The sequence below is a fragment of the Pongo pygmaeus genome, chromosome 1 (genome assembly GCF_028885625.2).
Source record: "Pongo pygmaeus isolate AG05252 chromosome 1, NHGRI_mPonPyg2-v2.0_pri, whole genome shotgun sequence".
NCBI classification, from domain to species: Eukaryota; Metazoa; Chordata; class Mammalia; order Primates; family Hominidae; genus Pongo; species Pongo pygmaeus.
In genome coordinates this window covers 25,826,457-25,849,634 of record NC_072373.2, presented here as the reverse complement: position 1 = coordinate 25,849,634, position 23,178 = coordinate 25,826,457, and the positions used below count along the sequence as shown (strand labels likewise).

Below are 23,178 nucleotides of genomic sequence, written 5' to 3'. Positions count from 1 at the left end.
GCATCCAACTACTCTCAGCCTCTCTGGGGCTGTTTCCTCACCTGTAGAATGAGGATATTAACGCCTACCATGCTGTTTACATAGAAGATGTGCTAATCCAAAAATACGTCTAGATTTTTAGAAGAAAAAATGATAAACACATCATATCTCATCACACATCTATGATTTTAAAGTGGTTTTGTAGGAAAAAAAAAAACATTATATCATTCATGTAATACAGTATACCAAAATCTTGGATGTCCATAAATTCCAGACATGGAGTAATATTCTATTATTCTAGGGGAAAAACATAAAATTGCATATAAAAAACTAACAACAAAACAGTATATGGATATGGACACACACAGGCGCATAGCAGGCACCCCATCACTAAGGGGTATCATTGGACACAAGGGAATTTTTGGACACTGGGAATGAGGAAAACGTGTGTACATGGTTGCAAGTGTGGTACTTTACAATTTGTTCATTCAAAGAAAAGATTTACTGAACACCTGGCACATGTTGGGAACTGTTCAGAACCTGCGTCTGAATGCAATGGTGAACAAGGCATAGTTTTTATTCTCAAGGAACTTATTATAGTGGAATTTTCTATTTCCCTGATACAATCTATATGAAAATGCTTTGCAAATAGTATGGCAACATGGCAAAAGCAAGGAATTATTTTCTTGTTATTCATTATATCACATGTTGGGAACGTCTTTACAACCCTGCTCAAAGTGAACATGGCTAAATTCCAAGAGTGTGTTTGTTCACCCTGTAATTTTTCCTTCCCTCATTCAGAGCAGGTGATTATGCTCTTTGAATGTCCAACTGTCCATGACTTGAAGATTTCTGCAGGGAATAAAACAGAAGTTCCTGAAGGCAATAGCCCTTCCTGTCTCCTGTAAAGTCCTGAGTCCCCTGAGGACATTATCTGTGTATTCTGGGGTGTGTGTGTGTGTGTGTGTGTGTGTGTGTGTGTCAGTCACAGCACAGTGGTGCCCTAAAGAGAAAAAGCAGGGTTTCCCTGAGACCAAGAAGATGTTGAAAGTTTACAGGATCTTGGGGATATGGGAACCCTTGAATGGCTCCATAGCCATGTCCTGGTACCTCAGAAGGGGAGGCTGGACCATTGGCCTGAGGACTCCCAGTTCACCAAAGACTCTAGGCCCCATGCTGAGCACAGAAGCCCAAGAGCTGTCAGTCATAAAGAAACCTGTGAGCTGACCACAGAAGTAACCAATGTGGACCCATGACCAGAAGAGACTTCCTGTTGCTTGGGGGCTTTAGAAAACCCCAATACCATGGGACATGGAGATGGGAAGCCCCAGTAATGACTAGGATTGAACTCCTGCCAACCTGGTGCAAGGGGGGCTTAGAATCAGTTTAAGTTGATTTAGCAGAACCCTGCCCTTCCCACCCAAAAAAGGAGAGAGCATAACTTTTAGCACCTGAATTCAGGCTCAGCCCCATACTCTACACTGGCAAACCGCAGCCTTTCTAATATGCCTGGGACCCATAGCAAGACATGCCACCTTGAGCGATAAGTCCTCCTGGGGGCACTGAGAAGGCTGAGCTGGCATCGGCAACTGAGGCAAGGGGAAAATTCTGCCCAGCTCAGATCACCAAGAGTCACAAGCACAGAAAAGGCCTCTGGCACCAGGTATTGCCACCAACTCGAGGCAGGGGGCGCTATTGACCACTGGCTGAATTACAGTGCATAGGGAAGCAGTCACACCAGTTCAGAAACTAACTAGAATAAGAAAAAACAGACATGTGGCATGCATTTTCTATCTGATAAACTCACAATACAAACCCCCAGGACAAGATGGATCCTTATTTGGCACCATCTCATGCATCGGCAGAAACACAAGCTTGTAAATTTGACACATGTCAAATCACAGAATATGTCTGCCCCCACCCCCATTCAGCTGAAGATGCCAAGCCCAGCAGCTGGGAGTACTCCGTGTGGCATCTGCAGCCAGAGATACGTCAGCGTTGGACGGAGGGGTAGAAGCTGGGCCTGTGCCCCCATGAAGGTGGTCCTGCCCCACCCCAGGCCAGTGCCCACTGGCCACAGACACAGCATGGCTCTCAGGGAGCAGCAGCACCCAACATACCCATCATCCGCCACACCCACCATCTGAGGACAAGGACAGTACATTGAGGACATAGTGAGGGATAAAGGAAGTGAGGTGGTAAACCCACACTTTAAACCCTACATATTTCTTCCTCCAAAGTCGGCTCAGAACTCACCTCCTCCATGGGGCCTTCCCAGACTAGGCACTCCCCAGCACCTCTCAGACTACACATACTCAAGTTTAGGTAGGTTTTCTGGTGTGTTCTTTTCTTCATCTTTCGCATATACTTTCATCATTTGTCCTCCAAAAGACTGGAGGTCAATCCAAGAGCAGGACACTGGATCTATTCTCCCAAGGACTTCTCTATCACACACAGAACAGCTTAGGCGCAGTGGGTGCTCTATCTGTGGGTCCTGCTTATCAAACGTGGAAGACAATGGCTAAGACCTCCCCCAGGGGATAGGGATATATTACAAAGCCTGGGTTCCAGGGCTACTTCTGTCTCATCTTCATCAGGAAGACACAGGGACTAGAAAATGTTGTGGCCCTAACTAATAAGAAGTTACCATCCTTAATACATAAAGATTCTGACGAATCAATAAGAAGCCTGGAATGACTGCTATGCAACAGTGTCAGAGTTTGGCATACAAAAAGATTGCATACCTCATATGGGTTTCCAGCTACCACATCCCCAATTTCTCTGAAATGCAAAGAAAGAAATAAACCAAACATGAGTAAGTAAAAAGTACAGCTAATGGCTGGGTTGTTTTAGGAAGATTCTGGCCCTCCTGAGAGATTGGCCTCGCACCCCAGACTTCATTTCCTACTAAAAACTGCATAAACAGAATCTTTAACCAGGATTCCTCTCCCTCGCCTCCTCAACCTCCACCCCACCCTGAGTTTTTCATCAGAGACAAGAGCTTCCCAGTGCCACTGGCCCTTCAAGGATTCTAGAATGTTCACCCTGATGGATCACTCCCAGGGACAAGAGTGGTAACTGGGGTAAGGTAGGGAGAGAATTCCCTAGAAGGGTGATCCCTGTAGAAATGTCCTCTAGGGGCTGAGCCAGCAAGCCCACAGCCCTTGCAAGTGTTCAGAGATGTGTGTGCTGTGGTGTGTGTGTGTGTCATATGTATGTGGTGTGTGTGAATGGTATGTATATAGTGTGTATGTGGTATGAGTGTGTGCTGTGTGATTGTGTGGAGTGTGTGCGGTATGTACGTGGTGTGTGTGAGTGGTGTACTGTGTGTGTACTGTATGATGTGTGATGTGTGCAGTGTGTACATATGGTGTGTGGTGTGTTTGGTGTGTATGGTATGTAATATGTGGTGTGCATGTGCTTGTAGTATGTGTGCTGTGTGTGTGGTATAAATGTGTGTGTGTGATATATATGTGTGGTGTGTATGTGTAGTGTGTATAGTGTGTGTAGTATGTGATGTGTGTGATATGCAATACATGATGTTCGTGTGTGTGGTGTGTGGTGTATATGTGTGCATGGTGTGTATGTGGTGTGTGTAAGTGGCATGTGTATAGTATATGTGTGGGGGACGTATGTGGTATATAGTGTGTCATGTATGACTGGTGTGTAGTGTGTGTATGTGTGTGTACATGGTGTATGTATATCATGGTATGTTGTATGTACATGGTATGTACATGTGGTGTATACCTGCTGTGTGTGTGTGTTGCGTATGTGTGGTGTGTGTGGTGTGTATGTGTGGTGTGTGTGCATGGTATGTGTGGTGTGTATGTGTTATGTGGGAGTGGAATATGTGTGTGGTATGTGGTATGTATATGTGTGTAGGTGGTACCTGTGATGTGTGCGGTATATACATGATGTGTGTGAGTGGAGCATGTGTGTGGTATATATGCATGTGTGTGGAGAGTATGTGTGTTGTGTATGTGTGTGTGGTGTCTATATGTGGCATGTGGTGTGTATGTATGTATTGCATGTGTGTGGTATATGGTATGTATATGTGTGTAGGTGGTACCTGTGATGTGTGTGGTATATACATGATGTGTGTGAGTGGAGCATGTGTGTGGTATATATGCATGTGTGTGGAGAGTATGTGTGTTGTGTATGTGTGTGTGGTGTCTATATGTGGCATGTGGTGTGTATGTATGTATTGCATGTGTGTGGTGTGTATATACATGGTGTGTGTGAGTGGAGTATGTGTGTGTTTTGTATGTGTGTGGTGTGTGGTGTCTGTGTGATGTATGTGTGTGGTTTGTGGTGCATGTTTGTGTGGCATGTGGTGTGTATGTGTGTGACGTGTGTGTATGTGTGTGGTATGTATGTGTGTGGTGTATGTGTGGGGTACATGGCATGTATGTGTGTGGCATGTGGTGTGCATGTGTGGTGCGTATATGGTGTGTGAGTGTGTGAGGGGAGGAGGGGTACTCTGGTCCAGGTCCCACTCTCGGGGCCTCACATGCTCCTCCTGCATGGGTGGGAGCCCCAGTCCAGGCCACTGCTGGTCTCCTGGTTCCCTTTATCTCCGTGACCTATAGAGCAAGGTGGAGAGGTAGGAGGGGGACACCCAGTGAAGGGTCCTTTGGCCTTGTAGTTTCTTAGAGGCTTCTTCTGGGAACATGTACTGGGAGCTGGGGTGGGTCCTACACCTGCATGGGGCCATTTCCCTTCATGGGCCCACAGACAACTGTTCCCCACCATGGAGGGAAGGAGACGCACAGGGCCTGGGCCTTCTTCTCTGAGAAGACTCTCAAGCAGAACTCGCCATCTTTGAAGGGCTCAAATGTGGATGGCACCACCAGGTACTCCCCAGGGGGCAGGCGGGCCCGGCCAGAGACTTCCCGCAGGTTGACATAGGTGCTGGTGCGGGCTGAGGGCTGGTAGGCCAGGAAGAAATCCCGGCCCAAGTGTGCGTCCGTGTGACTCTCCAGCTGCACAAAACAATAAGCAGAGTCAATTTCTTGTTAAATCCTGGAAGATGAGAGCCCGAGAGTTCAGCTTTATCATGCTGATTTAGGAATTATTGATTTCTACCATTGCACCAAGAATCAGGAGGCTGCAGATTCTGTTGTGAACTCACTGTATGTCAATCATCAAGTGTATTTTGAGTGCCTTCTGGGTGCAAGGCCCTGTTTGAGGCATTGATCTTGACTGTGTGACCGTGAGCTCTGGGCATCCCCAGTTAAACGAAGGTTGAGCGGCAGGGTCTCTAGTGTGCACTCAGCTTCTCTCTGGATATTTTTCCTCTCTGATCCAATAGGCTCTTTTATTCTGCAACTGTCTCTGGGAGTGTGGCACTGACCTTCCCAGTACAGGACCAAGGCTGGAGAAAAGAGCTTAAATCCTAGTCCTCAAGCAAAAGCTGCCACAAAAACTTGCTCACCTTTGACTATCTGTGAAAACTGCTCTGCAAAGAGACTAGGATGGTCAGTCTGGGAGCACAGGGAGGCAGCTCTAAAAGAGACAGGCAGAGGGGGTGGCCACAGCTAGGCCCAGTCTGGGGTCCCCCCAGACTCCCCAGGGCCTTGACTCTCCTCAACAGGCGACGATGCTCTCCAGGACCCATTTATTTGTTGTGGGGAGGTGGGAGGCTGTTGGTGCATGACACAGGCTAATTAGTGACTGCAGAGTGCTTCCAAAACACAGGTGCCAACGTTATTATTGCTGTAATTAAGCCTCTCCATAGCACTGTGTCTTTACGATCAACCTTCATCAAGATGCCTGTGACAGAGGCCAGGTGCTGATACATTCTAAGGGCTGTAACTTCTGTGTGACCCAGAGCTGAAATGTCCCCCCAGAGTGGACAGTGTTCACTCTTGGTCATCAGACCCTCTTTGGATTACAGATCTGCTAAGCAAAGAAGGAAGCAAGCCACCTGCCCACACTACCCTAGTCAGGACTCCACATACAGCCCCCAGGCAGTCCCCACTAACCTGGCCACTAGGGTGCCCACAGTCCTTGAGATTCTCCCTAAAAATGCTTACATTCTGGGCAGGAGAATGCTGGTGGTGTGGCCAGTGAGGACATGACCAAGGCCTACATGTCATGAGTGAAAGGTCATTCTTGCCATACCTGATGGTAGCAAAGGGAGGAGATGGGGCACTGGCAGGAGAAAGCACTCAGGAGAGTTGAAGTAAGGAAGCTACTCTAATTTGGCTTGGGTTGGGAAGGGGGCAAACTGAGTTCCAGCAAGAATCCAGGGGTGGAGCAGGTTAGAGAAGTCCTATTTCAGGGCCAGAGTGGGAATTGGAGGACACTGAGGCAAGATCTAGGTAAGACTCTGTCCTACTAGGGACCCCAAGTAAGCAGGTGCCACAAGGTCCCTGGCCCCCACATCTGCCCTTGACATAGCTCAGCTCAAAGTGACAGGATGGAGATTGGGCAGGTTTAACTAAGGGTGGTTCTCAGTGTGGGATCACGATCAGCAGGAGCACCCCAGGGTAACTTGTTAGAATGCAAATTCTCAGGCCCCACCCTAGACTGAAAGAACCAGAAACTCCAGGAGCAGGGCCCAAAAATCTGTGCTTCAGCAAGCCCTCTAGGGGATTCAGAAGCATATTCTAAGTTTGACAACTGTTGTCCTGAAGGCCCCCCGGCACTCGCAGAGCACAGGATCCAGGGTGACACATTGAGGGCACTGTGAGGTGCTGCTGGAGAAAGCTCCATTGTGTGTGCACGTCACCTCTCTCTCATATAAATGGGGCATTTCTGATGGGAACCACCATCACCCAGACTTAAATCAGTTTTGGTTTTAATTATTTTCCAGTAGTAATGAGGTAGGAGGTAGGACTCAACTCCCAGCAGGACACTGGACCAAATGGAGCACTAGCTAAAACAGGGAAGAGGTGAAAGCACCTCTCCATGAGACATACCCACCAGTGTGCCCTATCAGTTTACTGTTGCCTTGGCAACATCCAGAAGTTACTGCCCCTTTCCATGGCAATAACCTGACAACCCAGATGTTAACATTCTTTTTCTAGAAATTTCTGCTTAATCTGCCCCTTAATTTGCATATAATTAAAAGTTGGTATAAATATGAGTGTGGAACTGCCTGTCAGCTGCTACTGTGGGCTCACTGACTAGGAGGTAGCCCTGCTCTGCAAGGACCTCTGCTGCTGCTCTACCCTGCCACTTCAATAAAAGTTGCTAACACCACTGGCTGGTCCTTGAATTTTTTGCTGGGTGAAGCCAAGAACCCTCCCAGGCTAAGCCGCAATTTGAGGGCTCACCTGCCCTGCATCAGTAAGAGGTATTTGCTCTAAACCATTCACTTCCTTGTCTGATCCCTCTGTAATCAATAACATGCACTTTGTGAGCCAAGGGCAGGTGGACCAGTAATCTGCAGCCTTGGACCAAGGCATACACTAGAGCTGATGAATTGAGCCTTGTTGGCACATGCTTCATGGCCAGCCAAGTTTGAAAACCCAGAAGAACTGGGATAAAGCTGCAGCAGGGTGGATACACCTCTACATAGTTAGTGCAACTGACTCCAGCTAGAGGAAGCCCAGATAGAACACTGGTTCTCAACCTTGACTGCCCGTTGGAATCACCTTGTTCAGACCACCAGGGATATGGGGGAAAAGGTCACCACTGTTCCTTCCATAAGGGCCTGACAGATGGGACTTGCGATGGTCCTCACTCACTCTCAGAGGTAGCAGCCTACTCATATGGTTTGATCCATGACTGGATCATGTGAGAGCTGTGGAACAACCAGCTTCTATCACAGGAAACAGATGCTGCCGGCTGCCCATCCTGAAGGCAGCCAAGCTATTTCTCACCAAAGGAAGGAATCTCTGTCAGCACTCACATACCTCCTTGGGGACCTGTGGGGCAGAAGAAAAGAGCAGGTCACCTGAGAGCTCAAAGGTCCTCCTTCTGCTCCTTTTCTTCTCTCCCTATGTCTTGCAAACAGACTGTGCAATCCTGGGGCTACTGAGGAGACATTTGTGCTAAAGTGAGAAGTCAGTCAGCATTTCTGAAACTGGAACATTATTGATGAATTTCGAGGCCATCTATAAATAGGATCCTAGAAATCTGGTGGGGGCCCGCCAGATTTCTAGGTTCTACTTTCTTACTTTTCTAGTTGTAGAATCTACCAAGATCTCAAATTCTTCAGGAGTAATAGCCTTGGGGTTTCAATGAGAGCTAATCTCTTCTTCAGACCTACCGACCTGGTGTCCAAGATCAAGAGCTTGACCAGAGTGGAGGAATCTCACTCAACCTGAGCCATAGTTTATTCTGCCCTTGGCTATGGTGAAATGGTTCAAGAATAGGCACGTGACCCAAGTTGAGCCCATCAGAGACTTACTTCTCTGGGATTTCTGAATTGGAACTAACAGAAGGGGCTCCTTTCTTAATGCTAGTGATATTAGGGAATGAAGAAATCTAGACTAGCACAATGTCATCAGCACTAGAGAGGAGATGTGGAGAGAAAGAATCCTGGTAGTATCCAGGTCCTTTGTCCCAAGCCTCCATCTCCTTCCCTTGTTTTGGTTTCATGAGCTGGCACACTCCTAGCTCGAGTTAGGCTCTATTATCTGCAACTGGAAGTGTTGACTCCCACAAGACAGTAGCTCTCAGATCCAGAGTAGAAGCTTCCCCATGCCTGGGGTTCCTATGCCAGGCTAGAGAAGAGGATTCAAACCCCATAATTTGTCCCTTTCCATTCTTTGTCCCTGATACATAGGCCCTTTTGACCAGACGTCCAGCCAATATTTGTGGCTTAGATCTATGGTCAACTGCTTATAACTCTGAGAAATAACAATATTATGGAAAATGTGTATCAGCTGGCATGCTCACTTCTGGAGCCCCCATGGGTCATTGGCAGCAGAAGCAGAAGAGTCCAGGGTCACAGTCATTCCTCTAATTTTGAGTGTAAAACCAAAATCACCCATGCAGAGGCCTCACAAGTATCTTCCTCTCGGCTCCTGGCCTAATAGCCTTTACACACCCATGGCAGGGGCTTTCCCAACCACGTGGGCCATCTTTCTCCAAACAACTTGACCACCTCTGCTGCCATCAATATGCTCCAGATCCACCCTGCCAAGAATCACCCAGCAGAAACTGAGCCAGGCAGGTGGGGCCTCTTGGTGGCACAAATCCAGAGCAGCGAGGTAAGGGAGCAGGGCTTAGCCACTGCCCATGGGTGGATGGAAAGAAACAGTCATCTTTGAAATGCAGGATCCTGACTGCAAATGACAGGCTGGCCTGGCATCACTGCAGGAAGATAAAGGAGAGAGAGAGGAGGCCAGACAAGGAGGGCTCTTTAGCCTTTGGAGGCACCTGGCTGCTTCTCAGTCAGCAGCAGGTTTTCATCCTCAATCCAAACTCCAGTTAAAGCAAGAGGAGGGAGATACAGGAATAAGAATATGGCACCCACTCCCTGCAACCCCAGCTACTCCCTGTAATCCCAGCTACTCCTGATACCCTCTTAACCTGACTTTTAAACTGTTTTCACTTATGGATGTCATGCTCTAAATTATACGCCTGTGGCCAGATATAGAAGGACCACAGATCACATACACTGGAATATTTTATAAGCAGCTATAATTTGATAACTAAAAAACTGATATGCTTTATATATTATTTATGAGTGCAAAAGTCATGCCACACAAAGCTATTTCAGTCCCTTTGAAAGAATGCTTTGCTGGTCTGGTTATACAAGTTAGGCCTGGCTGAGTGCAGTGGCTCACACCTGTAATCCCAGCACTTTGGGAGGCCAAAGCGGGTGGATCACCTGAGGTCAGGAATTTGAAACCAACCTGGCCAACATGGGTGAAACCCCATCTCTACTAAAAATACAAAAATTAGCCAGATGTGGTGGTGTGCACCTGTAATCCCAGCTACTCAAGAGGCTGAGGCAGGAGAATTGCTTGAACCTGGGAGATGGAGGTTGCAGTGAGCCGAGTTCACAACACTGCACTCCAGCCTGGGCGACATAGTGAGACTCCGTCTCAAAAAAAAAAAACGTAGGCCTGATGGATGAAGAACTGAGTAGCCCACCCACCCTGCAGCCATGCCCACCTACTATCGACTCTCCAAAACCATCACTTAACTTTCAAGCTGCCAAGAAATGTCCTTCTGGCTGGAATGTTCTCCCTTGAAATCCAGCTCACCTTTCAAGGTTCTCATCAAAATCTCCTCCCCCACGAAGCTGAGGTGAACCCAGCCCATTGTGTCTGGTCCCCATCACAGCAGATCTGACCTGCTCTGTTGCCAGTGGAGTGTGCATCTCACTTTCCACTTCAGATTGTGAGCATCTTGAGGGCAGTAACTATGTGATATTCCTCCATGTCCTCAGCTTTCAGCACAGCACCCGGCACATAATAGATGCTCGTTACAGTTTGTTGAATTGATGTGCATACACTAAGTGCCTAATCAGGTTTTTATCTCTTCAAACAGAGTCTGGCTTTGTGCTGCTTACATTCTAGGTGGAGATGAAAGAGCCGCTGGAGTAGAATTGGAGCTTATTTATTTGCAATTCCTTTCTCCTGCCATCAATTAGCAATTACTTTCCAACTCCCATTCTTCAACTTAAAATATACTCGCATGCTCATGCGTGTGCACACATACACACATACACCCTAAACTCTAAAGCCCTAAATTCCAGAATATGAGAAATAAAGTGTGGGATGCAGATAGGATCTCGACAATTGCACTATTTCCTTACTGGTTTCTTATTACAATATTTTTTTCCATACATTAATTTATACTGAGATATTGGGCCTCCAGACAGCTCTTGGTCTTCCTGATTAGAATTGTATATTTCCCAAGAAATTCTTTTAACAAAATTGGTTTAAAAATGGCCACCATGAGCCCTGCTGGAATTTGCTATAAGGAGTCTTTGCCTGTATAAAAAAGTGGATTCCAATTTGTTTCTGGCTAGACTTGTCAAGACGCAAAGGTCTTGCTTTAACATATCTGTGAGGCTGTTACGTCTGTAGAGGGGTGGCTGCCAGGAAAACTGGCATATTAGTCAGGGACTTCAGCGTGAGCCCAAAGCCAGCTGTATTCCAGAGTTCAGAGACACCAGAACTGAAAATGGGCACGTGGTTTCCATCACCCCAGCTCATGCCCTGTGTGCTCCAAGTGTCTCAAGGACTCCCAGGGAATAGTTGTCTTTGGCTCCCATATCCAGCCTCCTTCCCTGATTCAGTGATGCCCCTCATCCTCCTTGTGCCACCTCAAGTGCCTTATGCCCCCATGTTCTTGGCTCTTGTCCCTGGGGAAGCCTGTACTTGGAAAAGAATCTAATGAACACATGTACACTGAGCCCTCAATAACAGGCAAAGGTTAACGTATCACACATCTCAATGTTAACAGCAGAGACTTAGCCATAGGAATGAATCTCTAATTGTGGAATTCAGGCCTCAGTAAGGCCACTGGGAGAGGTATATAGAGGAGCAAGGACACTTCTCGATTAGGAATACTCCAGCAATAGGAAAGATGTGCTACCATGACTGGCCAAGATATTCAGCCCCAAAACATCAAGTGTATAATGAAGGACAAACCCAGCACAGCAGTACCTCGTAGACGGCATAGCCGATGCTAAGCATGCCCTGTCCTATCCGCTTCCGTCGCCTGCGATTTTTCTGCATCAGGCCCAGCAGCACTGTACAGCAGGGTTCACCGACGCTCTCCTCCTGGTCCTCATCCACTTCATCCAAATGGATTTTGAACTGGGGATTGGTCCAGTAAGTGGCTGGAAGTCACCCAGGTGATGGTGGTTCCCCACATAGCGGGTGAGGAGATGAAGAAGAATAAAGTAAAAGGGAAGAAACTTGATCATCCTAATGAATGCACAGCTCCATCCAAACTGTGCCTAGTAAGCAGGCCTCAGAAAGTGTTCTTTACAAGGTGGTCAGGCATTTCCTCCTACCTTCCTACACATCCACACACACAGACATACCGCATTGCATTTGGAAATGTGTGCTTGTCCATTTGATCAACCAGGAGTCCAGAAGTGCTTGACTGGGAATACTCAGGATCCCATCATCTGAGAGCTACACTGGGCAGCACTGCCTCCAAGTCTTCCTGGGGAAAGACTTAACATCACCTTGCTCTCAGCACTTGACCTGTTAAGGCAAACCCATCTTCTGGAGGAAGGGAGATCTCTGGATAAAAAGCATGTCCCCGGGACGGTAGAGGAGAAAGTCCCTGAAGAGACTAGCTACCAAAAAGGTCTCTCCCTGACACTATTAAGACAACTGCTCTTGCCATCTGATTGACACCTATTCTCTCTCTGAGAGGGCCCCAGCTGCAGAGCACAGCCTGCGGCACCCCTGAGAACTAATCTGCTGTCCATCACCCCAGGAGCCTCACAGGATGGCTTCAGTGTTGCAGCCCACTGACGAGACACACTTTCTTCAAGAGAAAGTCATTTAATAATGCATGAGGAATCACAATTGGCAATTAAGAAGCAGTCCTGCCACACCACATATGGATATTGAAAAAGACTCCTTCATTTCAAAGATGACTTTTTAAAAATCTCTCAGAATAGTAAGTACACAAGCCAAGGCACGGAGAGGTTAAAAGGATCATCCAAGGATAGGCAGCAAGTCTATGACAGAGTCCAGTGGCAGAGCATAATTGCAGAAGACATGCCTGACAGGTGTCTCCACTCTAGGGCCTCAACAATTTCAATAATGATGTGCCCTGGAGGAAAAAAGAAGTGGAAGGGCATGGGATTTTTCCTTACATCCTTTAAAGAAGAGTCTAACTTGGAAAATAACAAGGCATTCACAGGTGACCAAGAGCCATTGATTATCACTTTTCTTTACAGTAGGATTACTTATTCAATTCCACCTTCCCAGAATCCCCACTTCCAGTTTTTAGGGGGTTTTTTGTTTGTTTTGTTTTGTTTTGTTTGTTGCTGTTTTTTGTTTGTTTGTTTGTTTGTTTTAGGGCTCAAGTTTATGGATTTTAAAGCCGGATATCTGTGGATCCCATAGAAGACAGAAAAAAAAATCTGTAGTCGCCTATACTTCCATCACTACCAAAGGGCAGTAACTATCCATGTCTTCCTGACAGCTAGTTGGCAACATGGATGGGATTGTGATTTGGTGCATGCAGATACCTTGGGCACCTGCTACAGTTCTGAGCTCCCAAAATGATCCATGCAAATTTCCTCCATATTTTCTAAGAGCTTGCTAATGGTGAGTGTATTTTAATTTCTCCCAAATGCAACATTACTGCAATCCATACATTTTTTGTTTACTCCTTAACAGTACTGGAGGAAGAGAATGGGCCATAAAAATAATACTCCCATTTATATAATGCTACACAGTTTACAAAGTACTTCCCTACACACTCTGTGTTCCAAGGCTCGCAGTCACCCAGTAAGGTTGGAAGGTCGAATCCCATCTGGAGGGCTAGGAAACTGAAGCTCAGAAAATGGAAATGCCCTTCCCAGGGTCTAAATCAAGCAACAAGGGCAGGATGTGGACCCCTTTCCTTCCTCTCTGTTCAGCAGTCTGGTCACAGCTGCCTGAACTGGGAGCTTTGGGTTGGATGGGCGATGAAAGAAGAGAGAACTTGTCAAGACCCAGCACTGCACCCAGGTGGGGTTTTATTCTAATGCTGCTTCCCTAGCACTGAGCACAGCCCTGCAGTGAGCTCTGTCATGAGAAGAAAGTGACTGGCCCTGCCCCATGTGCTTACAGTCTAAGTCAATCAACAGATCAACAGCAAACCAGGCAGGGAGCGTGGGGAGCAGAAGGTGAAAAGTAGAGAGAGCAGGATTTGCTTTTCTTCATTTCTCCTTAGAGATGTGGGGCTGTTTTCCTGAGTTTCTTCATCAGGTGCTGCCTCAGCTGATTCAACCTAGGAGGAGCCTACACAGGGACACATTAGTGATCTTCTGCTAGCCAGGAAAGCTTCCCACCTTTCACCAGGTGAGGACCCAGGGTTAGTGCGGACGCCATGCTTTGCACCACACTATCTCCACCAGGGACTGAGTCCCCATGACATGCATGCCCTGTGTGTGGCCATCACGGCCCACGCTGTCTTTGCCCCTCCACCTCCAACTCAGGCACAAACACACAGTGAAACAGCAGCTCTAATGGATGCAGTCTATTGAAACAGCAGATGCCGTACCCGTGTTCCCCTAGCGCACCATCAGCCACTCTGTCCCAGAGGTCAGCAGGATGACTGTTAGCCAGCTGGGTCGGGGGAGGGGAGTGGGGAGGAAGGGGCAATAGTCCAAGGGAAGAACAGGAGGCCTTAGCGTAAGGTGCCAAGAGCAGGGTTAGTGTGGAAAGCATGTCCTTTGGGGGCAGGGCAGGTGGGTGAAGCAGGGATGGTTTGAACACACGGTTCAGGCTGCAGCTGAGTGGCTGCAGAGCCACTGCCCACCCACACAAACCTGGCCTCCAAGCCCTAGGGAGAAGCAGGGCCTCCAGAGGATGCCCAGAAGTCAAAGAACAAAGTCCAAAGGCCTTATCCAAAGATTAACATATAGGGCTGGGCACGGTGGCTCACAACTGTAATCCCAGAACTTTGGGAGGCCGAGGTGGGTGGATCACTTGAGCCTAGGAGTTCGAGACCAGCCTGGGCAACATGGTGAGACCCTGTCTCTATAATAAAAGTTTTTAAAAATTAGCCAGGCATGGTGGTGCGTGCCTGTGGTCCAAGCTACTAAGAAGGCTGAGGTAAGAGGATCACTTGAGCCCGGGAGGCGGAGGTTGTGATGAGCAGAGATTGTGCCACTACACTCCAACCTGGGCAACAGAGCAAGGCCCTGTCTCAAAAAAACACACAAAATAGCAACAAAAAATTACATAAAGTGACCCAGCTCAGGGAGGATAAGCTGGAGGAGGTTGGGCCGAGGCAGCCCTTCACCTTACCTGGGTAGTTCTGGCAGCCCCCAGCTGTGGAGCCCCGGGTCCAGCGGCCGTTGAAGAGGACCAGGTTCCATTTGTGCACCTCCTCGCTACTCAGAGAGTCCGGGGACAGGTTGCAGATCTCCAACCGAGAGAATTGCCTCAAGAAATCTGAAAGTGACATCCTGGGGCAGAGGCACCAGAGGGCTCTCAGTGAAGAGGGATGGGTTGTGATTAAAGGCATGCATACCGGGCACGGGAAGGAGCCGTGGCACCAGCCCTAGAGACCGTGGGCTAGCTTGATCTTTCCTACAGCACACTGATACAAACACGCAGAGACAACAGTCCACATTCTTCACTAGCGGTAGCTTCTTGGCTCTTATAGGGAGCCCCCCACACATATCTTAACAACCAAGCAAACGATCTGAACTGTAAACTGCAAAAGACCCCAGGAGGTCATCTCAACAAAGCCTCTGCCTCTAGATTGGGTTAAGTCTAAGCTCACAAGAGTTTTCTTTTTGTTTAATTCTGAGTGATGCCCAGCTAAGCCGTACCATATTCAAGGAGTATCCTTATTATCTTCCTTAGCTCACTAGCAAAGGAAGTTCTCTCATATTGATGGTAGGTAAATCTTAGCTTAAAGAGATAGAAGCAGTGCTCTCAGTTCATTGGAAAGATAATAGAACTGAGAAAGACAGGCTGATAGCTAAGCCAGGTTGAGGGCCCAGATATCATGGTTTCAGTGCTTTAGACGTGCTGGTATAGAGGTGGAATTATACCAGGACAAAAGGAGGAGAAGAATGAATTCACCATGGTCAGGAACCATGTCGCCTTCCTGGAAGACCCAGAGACCTAGAGTTCACATCAGAACTGAAAATGGACCCATCACCAATGGGACAGTGCTTCAGCAGAAAACTCTCTCACCAGAATTCTCCATCCTCAACTTTCTTGTCCAGTTCTTCCTTCCGCCAGGGGTCTATGTGATTCCACTCTGGTGCACTGAGGGGAAAACAAGCAGAGGTGCTCACTCCTGAGAGGTTCTACACACAGGGCAAGCTGTTTACTGCAGCTAAGCTTCCCCCTAAGAGCCAGAAACAAAATACCAAAAGCACTGCAGGCAGACAGAAAGGCAGTGTGGACAGTGTGGGGCAAGCACACTGTCTGGGGAAGGGACACAGACCCAGGACACGGACTCCATGGGCACTAGCAGGGTGGCCTTGGACATGCAAGAAGAACATTATGGCTCAAACATTATGCTCTAATTTTTACTCTCTAGGGCAAATTTGACATTTCTAATTAAGACTCCCAGGCCCCTGTTCGCAGGAATGGGGAGGCCCAGGAGAGGACGTAGATGAGTTCTTGTCACTGGAAAGGCAGGCACTCCAGTACCCATTAGTCACTTATTACTCTGGCTTATCCAGCAGTCTGGGGTGAATATGCTGACAGAGTCTAACCAGCTCTGGGGACATGGACATGGTTCACTTCCTTACACCTGTGAGAATGATCATCCAGCCCAGTTTTACGGCAATTTCCCAGAAGTAACGTCACCCTGTGAGACCTCCTGCTGGTGGCCTTTCAAGGGCAGTATCTATGCACTTTGTTTGAATGCCATCTCCAGCTTCCTGACCTTTACAAAGTTAGGTTTTCCTGAAATATGTATGTGACATCTAAGTAACAGAGCAGTATCAAGATACATCTTAAAAAAAAAAAAAAAATTCCTGCCTGAATACCTTCAGCAAAATCTAAGCACCTTCTCTCCCCAGCATAAGAGCTGGGGCACACTCCAGCCCAGCCTCTCCCTCCAAGCTAGGCTTTAAGACCCCGGGGGTCAGCACGACAGTTCCCAGGGCCTCTTCAATTCATTGAAACATTAATTTGATTAAAACCAAATCTCAGAATGTGCTTGCTATAAACAAAGATTAGGGCAGGAGTTGGAAAATTCTAGATCTGACCTACTGCTCCATTTTTTTTTTTTTTTTACTTTTTTTTTAAGTAAAATCTCACTAATCCCCAGGCTGAGCTTAGTGATGTTGCCTTAGAGATTCGGCACCCTCCTTCTCCTACAGCTGATATACATAACTATCCCAGGTTGCATCTCCAGCTGGTAGGGCCTCCAGGACTTGAGAGTCACCACCTCCCACCTACCAGGGAGCGGGTGCTCAGGGAAAGGAGAGAAAGTCAAACAAGCCCTTTGGACAGCTCGGTAGTGGCTTTTGGTAACAATGGCCCAGAATCAGAGTTTCAATTTCACATGGCCCTGTCATCCTTTTAGGGAACTTGGCAGAACTTAGGTTTTGGGTTTTGCTCAATCTTAGGCAGTAGAATGAAAAATCCTTCCTACAGGAGGCTCATGCGTGGCCCTAGAGACACGTGTTTCTTCGTGACACAACCCTGAACGGAGTTACTGCCCCTCTGCGCGGTCATGAGCAGTCATGATGCTGTGATTAAATGTGGCGATGTCCCCTTCGAAAGCCCTGGTGGCATCACAGAGTACCAACAGCACTTGAGGATGAAGGATGTATTGGGAAGGGGCATTATTGTGACCATTTTCATTTCTGGTGGTCCTTTGTCCATGAGACTGGCTAATTTTTTTTTTTAATAGAGTCTCGCTCTGTTGCCCAAGCTGGAATGCAGTGGCACAATCTTGGCTCACTGCAACCTCCACCTCCTGGGTTCAAGCGATTTCCAGCTAATTTTTGTACTTTTAGTAGAGACGGGGTTTCACCATGTTGGTCAGGCTGGTCTCGAACTCCTGAGCTCGAGTGATCCACCCGCCTAGGCCTCCCAAAGTGTTAGGATTACAGGCGTGAGCCACTGTACCCAGCTGAGACTGGCTAATTCTAATTCCTCCCCCACACTAACCTGCCTCCCCCAGGCCAGCTGTGCTCACTGGACAGAAACCACCCCATGCTTTCCACTCTCCTGCACCATGGGGACATGGATTCCAGGGCACAGCTGTCCTGGGACATCACCACTTCTGACCGACTTTCCCTCATCAGCAGAGAGGCCTGCCCAAGAGGAGTCTCTCCAGTCAGTGATCAAACATGCCTAGGGCAGGAGCAAGTGCCGCTGCCTCATTCATCACTGCTGCCGGGACCCGGGGCTCCTAGGGCCAAATTTCATTTTCTCAGCATCCTTGTTTCTTCTTGGTGCTGAGGGGTTTGGCCTTTGTCAGAGTGTCCAGTGTTTGTGGAGTGGAAAGAAACAGACTGTGAGTGATCGATTTGACCTTTGGACCAGCACGGTGTGTCAGGTAAAAAACACAAAAACCTTTCAGCGCAAAGCAAAAATTCCACAGAGCTGCCAAACTTTCAAATGCCAAAGCAGAAAGCCAGAATCGAAGACTACAGCCCAGTGGTTTTTATTTTGCTTTCCCAGCCTGGATCCATTTAATACTCTTTTCTGAACACACTGTGTGATCGGCAGACAGGATGTGCTGCTGAACTCACTGTGACATCGATCTCATTATTGTGTGTTTTACACGACACCCTTCCGCAGAGGGAGAGATGATTGGAGAAGTGGGGGGAAAAAACCTACTCATCGCTCCAGGCTCCTGACCACTCCACTTCACCCCATGGATTCCTGAGTCTGATCAGCTTCTCTGGATGGCCCTGGAAATTCACCTGCAAATTCCACACACAGAAAAGCGACTGAATTACTATGCTCCTGTTGCCTTGCAGACATGTCTGCACCTGAGAGGATCTGCATTAAATTTTTCAAATGTCCCTAAAGGACCACACTTTTATTTTCCTTTAATGCATCTTTTCAGGCTTGGGCCAAGTATTTTCATAATTTGTTTGAATAAATGAAGTATTTTTCATAATTTGTTTGAATAAATGAAGAGTGAGTCTAGCCCAAAAACAAGCTTATGTCTCTTTAGCTCAGATTTAGATTTTATAGTTGACTAAGATTGACTGAGCTCTTAATACATGAGGCCTCATGACAATAAACGCCCTCCAAACAAACACCAAAGCACGGCAGTTAACATTTATTGAGCAGGTATTATAGACGAGGTGTTGTGCTAAGCATTTTAGATGCTTTATTGCCTCATTTAACACTCACGACAATCCTGAGAAGATAAAGAATTATCTTCATTTCATAGCTCAAAAATCTGAGACTTAAAGAAGTTACATTATCCAAGATTATCTAGTTAGTAAGTGGTGAATGCAGGCCAGGAACCCAGGCAGTCTGTCTCCAAAGCCCATACTCCTAAATCCACATATACTGCTTTCCCCTATTTATTGAACACTCAAGCATAAGCCCCTTGGGCCCCTGCACACACACTGGCATTCACATATGCACACACCAACTGCGTAGGCTGTTAGGTCCTCATTGTCTTCATTTCCTGTGTATCCCCCAACTCACCTAGCCCAGTGTTTACTTGTATATGTTCAATTCCCATTTATGAGATTAACTTCATTAAAAAGCATATTTGGGCCGGGCGCGGTGGCTCATGCCTGTGATCCCAGCACTTTGGGAGGCCAAGGTGGGCAGATCATGAGGTCAGGAGATAGAGACCATCCTAGCCAACATGGTGAAACCCCATCTCTACTAAAAATACAAAAAATTAGCTGGGCGTAGTGGCACGTGCCTATAATCCCAGCTACTCGGGAGGCTGAGGCAGGAGAATCACTTGAACCAGGGAGTCGGAGGTTGCAGTGAGCCGAGATCGTGCCACTGCACTCCAGCCTGGCGATAGATCAAGACTCCATCTAAAAAAAAAAAAAAAAAAGAAAAGAAAAAAGAGAAGCATATTTATGAAACACAAACACATGTAAAGAACATCTATTTCATTTAACTCTATTTATTTATTTATTTTTGAGACAGGGCCTCTCTCTCCCACCTAGGCAGGAGTGAAGTGGTGCGATCACTGCAGGCTCAACTGCCCACCCGGGCTCAAGCGACCCTCCCACCTCAACCTCCCAAGTAGTTGGAACGACAGGCACACCCTACCATGCCTGGCCTATTTCACTTAAATAAATAACAAGAGGTGGGACATTCATTGCATTTCCCTTTCTGCCTCGGCCATTGGGAAGCCCAAAGCAAAATTAATCTCTCAATTATAGCACTGTATTCAGCCTGGATTGATGTATTTTACTGTAGTTGTGTGGTTTTATCATGTCTGTTCTTTTAATGGTAAACCACCAGCTGGGCATGGTGGCTCACACCTGTAATTTCAGCACTTTGGGAGGCCAAGGCCAGAGGATGGCTTGAACCCAGGAATTCAAGACCAGCCTGGGCAACATAGAGAGACTGTCTCTTGAAAATTTTTAAAAATTAATAATTAGCCAGGCATGATGGCACTTGCCTGTAGTCCCAGCTACTTGGGGGGCTGAAGCAGGAGGGTCACTTGAGCCCAGGAGGTCGAGGCTGCAGTGAGCAAAATCATGCAACTGCAGTCCCACCTGGGCAATGGAGCAAGACCCTGTCTCTAAATAAATACATAAATAAATAAATAAAATCATTGTAAGCCACCTTAAATCCCTTTTGAAAGAAGACACAATGTAGGAAATAAAAATAATGAATAGCATAGCCCATGTTTTTTCCTCGGGTTGGAGAGTGAGGAATGCTTGCATGCCTTTCCATGACTCTACCCCACTCTAAACGCTGGGACTACTGCCCCTTTTCCCTTTTTAGGATTTTGTGAGTTCCCACTGTTTTGACCACACAAACATATTTTTTGGAAGGTCTGTAGAATCTAACTGACAATCTCTACAGCTTTCCTGGCCGCATCTAAGGAGAGGGCTTGCATTTAGTTAGAACCAATTGAGCAAAAGCTCAGAGAGGTTACGTTGTCCATCTTCAAGTGAGTAAGAGTCAGAAGAACGCTTCTTTTTGTGTGTGTGTTTTAGAACAAAAAATTTTAATTTTTTTGTAGCGATGAGGTCTTACTATGTTGCCCAGGAATGGTCTTGAACTCCTGGCCTCAAGTAATCTTCCCACTTCAGCCTCCCAAAGTGTTGGGATTACAGGTGTGAGCCACCGCACCTGGTCAGAAGAGCTGTTCTAATGAGCAAGAGCTAATGCTCATCTGTGGTGTCAGGGGTTCTGTGCAGGCGGAGTGCTCCCCAACACGGCAGTGAAGCTCAAAAGCCAATTCCGAACCTTCCAGTAGTAATCACCTCTTTCCTCCTGTTGAGATGGCTTGGATTCATGGAAATATTATCACATGTTACCTTCCCCGCCTTCCACACAATTTTACCTCTTCGACTCCAGTGACAGAGTACGCATGACTCTTAACCAGCTTCTGGCTGGTGATGGCTTCGGCTTCAGCTGCACTGGAGACCTGCATAGAGAAGAAAGTCCACTCAGAGTGGCTGACCCTGACCTCTCAGGGGCCGGCCGTAGAATGCTTTCCAAGGACACACTACACAGCCACTGGGGGCTTCAGTGTGGGACTAGGGGTGCAGGCATGGCAATGAACCTCGGGTAAAGAGTCATCTCCATCCAGACTCCCTCTTTAATTAGGCCTGCAGTTCCGGGCCAGTGCAGGTGCCTGCCAAGCCTGGAAGACAATTTACCAGCCTTCAAAATGCCACCAAGAAACTGGGAAGTCATTTATTCTCTGAGAGTGACCCCCAGCTGCCTGAAGAGGGCTAATTCTCCATGCTGATGGCTCTGGACAGGTCCCAGTCCTCCAAGGTTCTCCCTGAGTGGACTCCTCATTACCCTTCCCATTTCCTCAGCACCCCCTCTCCCATGTCTCACACCACCCCTCCACCAGAAACCACATCTCCTGCTGGGGTTTGCAGAGAGGGGAAGTAGGGAGGATCTTCTCACTTTGTCGTTCACGTTTCTAAAATCACCAGGTAAGGACAAGAGAGGAAGACAGGGCAGCCAGAGGGCAGCTGGTCACAGGAGCCCGAGGTGGTGACAGGACCTCAGGGCTGGGGGCCTCCAGCCTCTGGTTTCCACAGCCACCTTGGAAATCCACACAGCTCAGCTTCCTGTCCAGCCACAACCTCTGGTTTCAGAACTTCTCTTTTCTTCAGGGATCTCAAGATCCATCAGGTGTCATCAATCATCACATTTGTTTTCCAAAACCTCAAGATTATTTAGCAAAAAGGAGGTAGCAAATGGGGGCCTAGGATCCAGGGATCCTAGACTATGTTCTTAGGGCCATTCCAGCAGTACTGAAGGGGCTTTAACAACGAGAGGGAAACTGGGGTTCCTGCAGTGCAACTAACCCCAGTTCCTACCCACTAATTAGGTCTTCACCAGCCCCTATATGTGCAGGCCTGTGTGTCACTAGACTTGCCCACTAAGCTCCAGACTCTGCTCTGACCCAAAGCCTTCCTAGGCCTCTCTCCTGCTGTCTCATCCCTTCCCTAGCACACAAGGGGTGGCGGTGGGGGGAGGTGGGGCAGTACAGAAGCCATATGCCTCACATCAATGGAGCAGCCCAGCAGAGACCCCGCACGGAGGGCCTTCCGGATGATCTGATATAGATTGGCTGGTGGTTTCTTCAGGTCATAAAACTCAGAGATGCCACCTGTGAAATCCTCAAACCCCTCCACCGTGGAACCTCCAGCGAGAGCCTCATAACAACCATTAAGCCTATTGGAAAAGAAAGAACATATGCTCCATTAGCACCCTCAGCAAGGAGACCCGGGGATTGGGGACCAGGACAGTGCTAGGACATACTGTGGCCTGGAAGATAAAGAAGCGCTCTTTGCCAATTTTGCCTATGGGCCAGGAAGGTGCTTAGGCCAGTTTCGTGTGCCCAGCTCAGCACTTCACTAGGAACTGACCTCAGCCATCCTCTCTCCAGCCACCCCCTCCTTTACAAAGCCGAGGGCAACCCCTCCAGAGCTGGCCCCAGCTGCTTGGGTTTCTGGGGCTTGGGGCACAAATGGGGAGAAGGAGAACTTTCCCTCAAGGCTGAGAAGCATCTGCTGAGGCTTGCTGGGAAATAGGACTGGAAAGGAACTGGGGTTGCAGAAAAGGGTATCAGTAAACAAAAGTAATTTAAAGAACCCCAAAGAAGTTTCTGAACATCAAACGCTGGTGAGAAGAAGAACTCCTGAGGAAAGAGCAGACACTTTGTTGAGTTTGGTATCTAGTACATTTGTTTTATTATTCTTCATCATTCTTTTAAACATTTACGTTGCCCCAGGAACCTACCTTGGGATTTGAAAGAGGAAAAGCTCAGGCCCAGAGGGGCAGGGAGGCTGGCCCCACCACATACACATTCACCCGAGGCAGAGCTGAGATGTTAAACTCCCCGCCCAGATTTCTGTTTCTCTTAGTTACTGAAAAATGCTCTCTCTCCAGCTCATGGGGGTCTGGATGATGGGAAAGACTTGGCCATGACGCCCTGAGTTTGGGG

General features: G+C 47.7%; 1 protein-coding gene across 1 annotated transcript in view; it reads right to left on the bottom strand.

Annotated features, from left to right (window-relative positions):
• The window catches only part of CAPN8 (calpain 8), a 73,495-nt gene that overhangs the window by 13,856 nt on the left and 36,461 nt on the right, over window positions 1-23,178 (bottom strand). The window contains exons 5-13 of the mRNA XM_054451747.1: window positions 22,238-22,406; window positions 21,052-21,135; window positions 18,387-18,472; window positions 15,774-15,848; window positions 14,874-15,034; window positions 11,556-11,731; window positions 7,842-7,853; window positions 4,750-4,961; window positions 2,724-2,760 (exon numbers count right to left, since the gene is read on the bottom strand). Coding sequence (XP_054307722.1) covers window positions 2,724-2,760; window positions 4,750-4,961; window positions 7,842-7,853; window positions 11,556-11,731; window positions 14,874-15,034; window positions 15,774-15,848; window positions 18,387-18,472; window positions 21,052-21,135; window positions 22,238-22,406 — 1,012 coding nt within the window. The remainder of the gene's footprint in view (window positions 1-2,723; window positions 2,761-4,749; window positions 4,962-7,841; window positions 7,854-11,555; window positions 11,732-14,873; window positions 15,035-15,773; window positions 15,849-18,386; window positions 18,473-21,051; window positions 21,136-22,237; window positions 22,407-23,178) is intronic.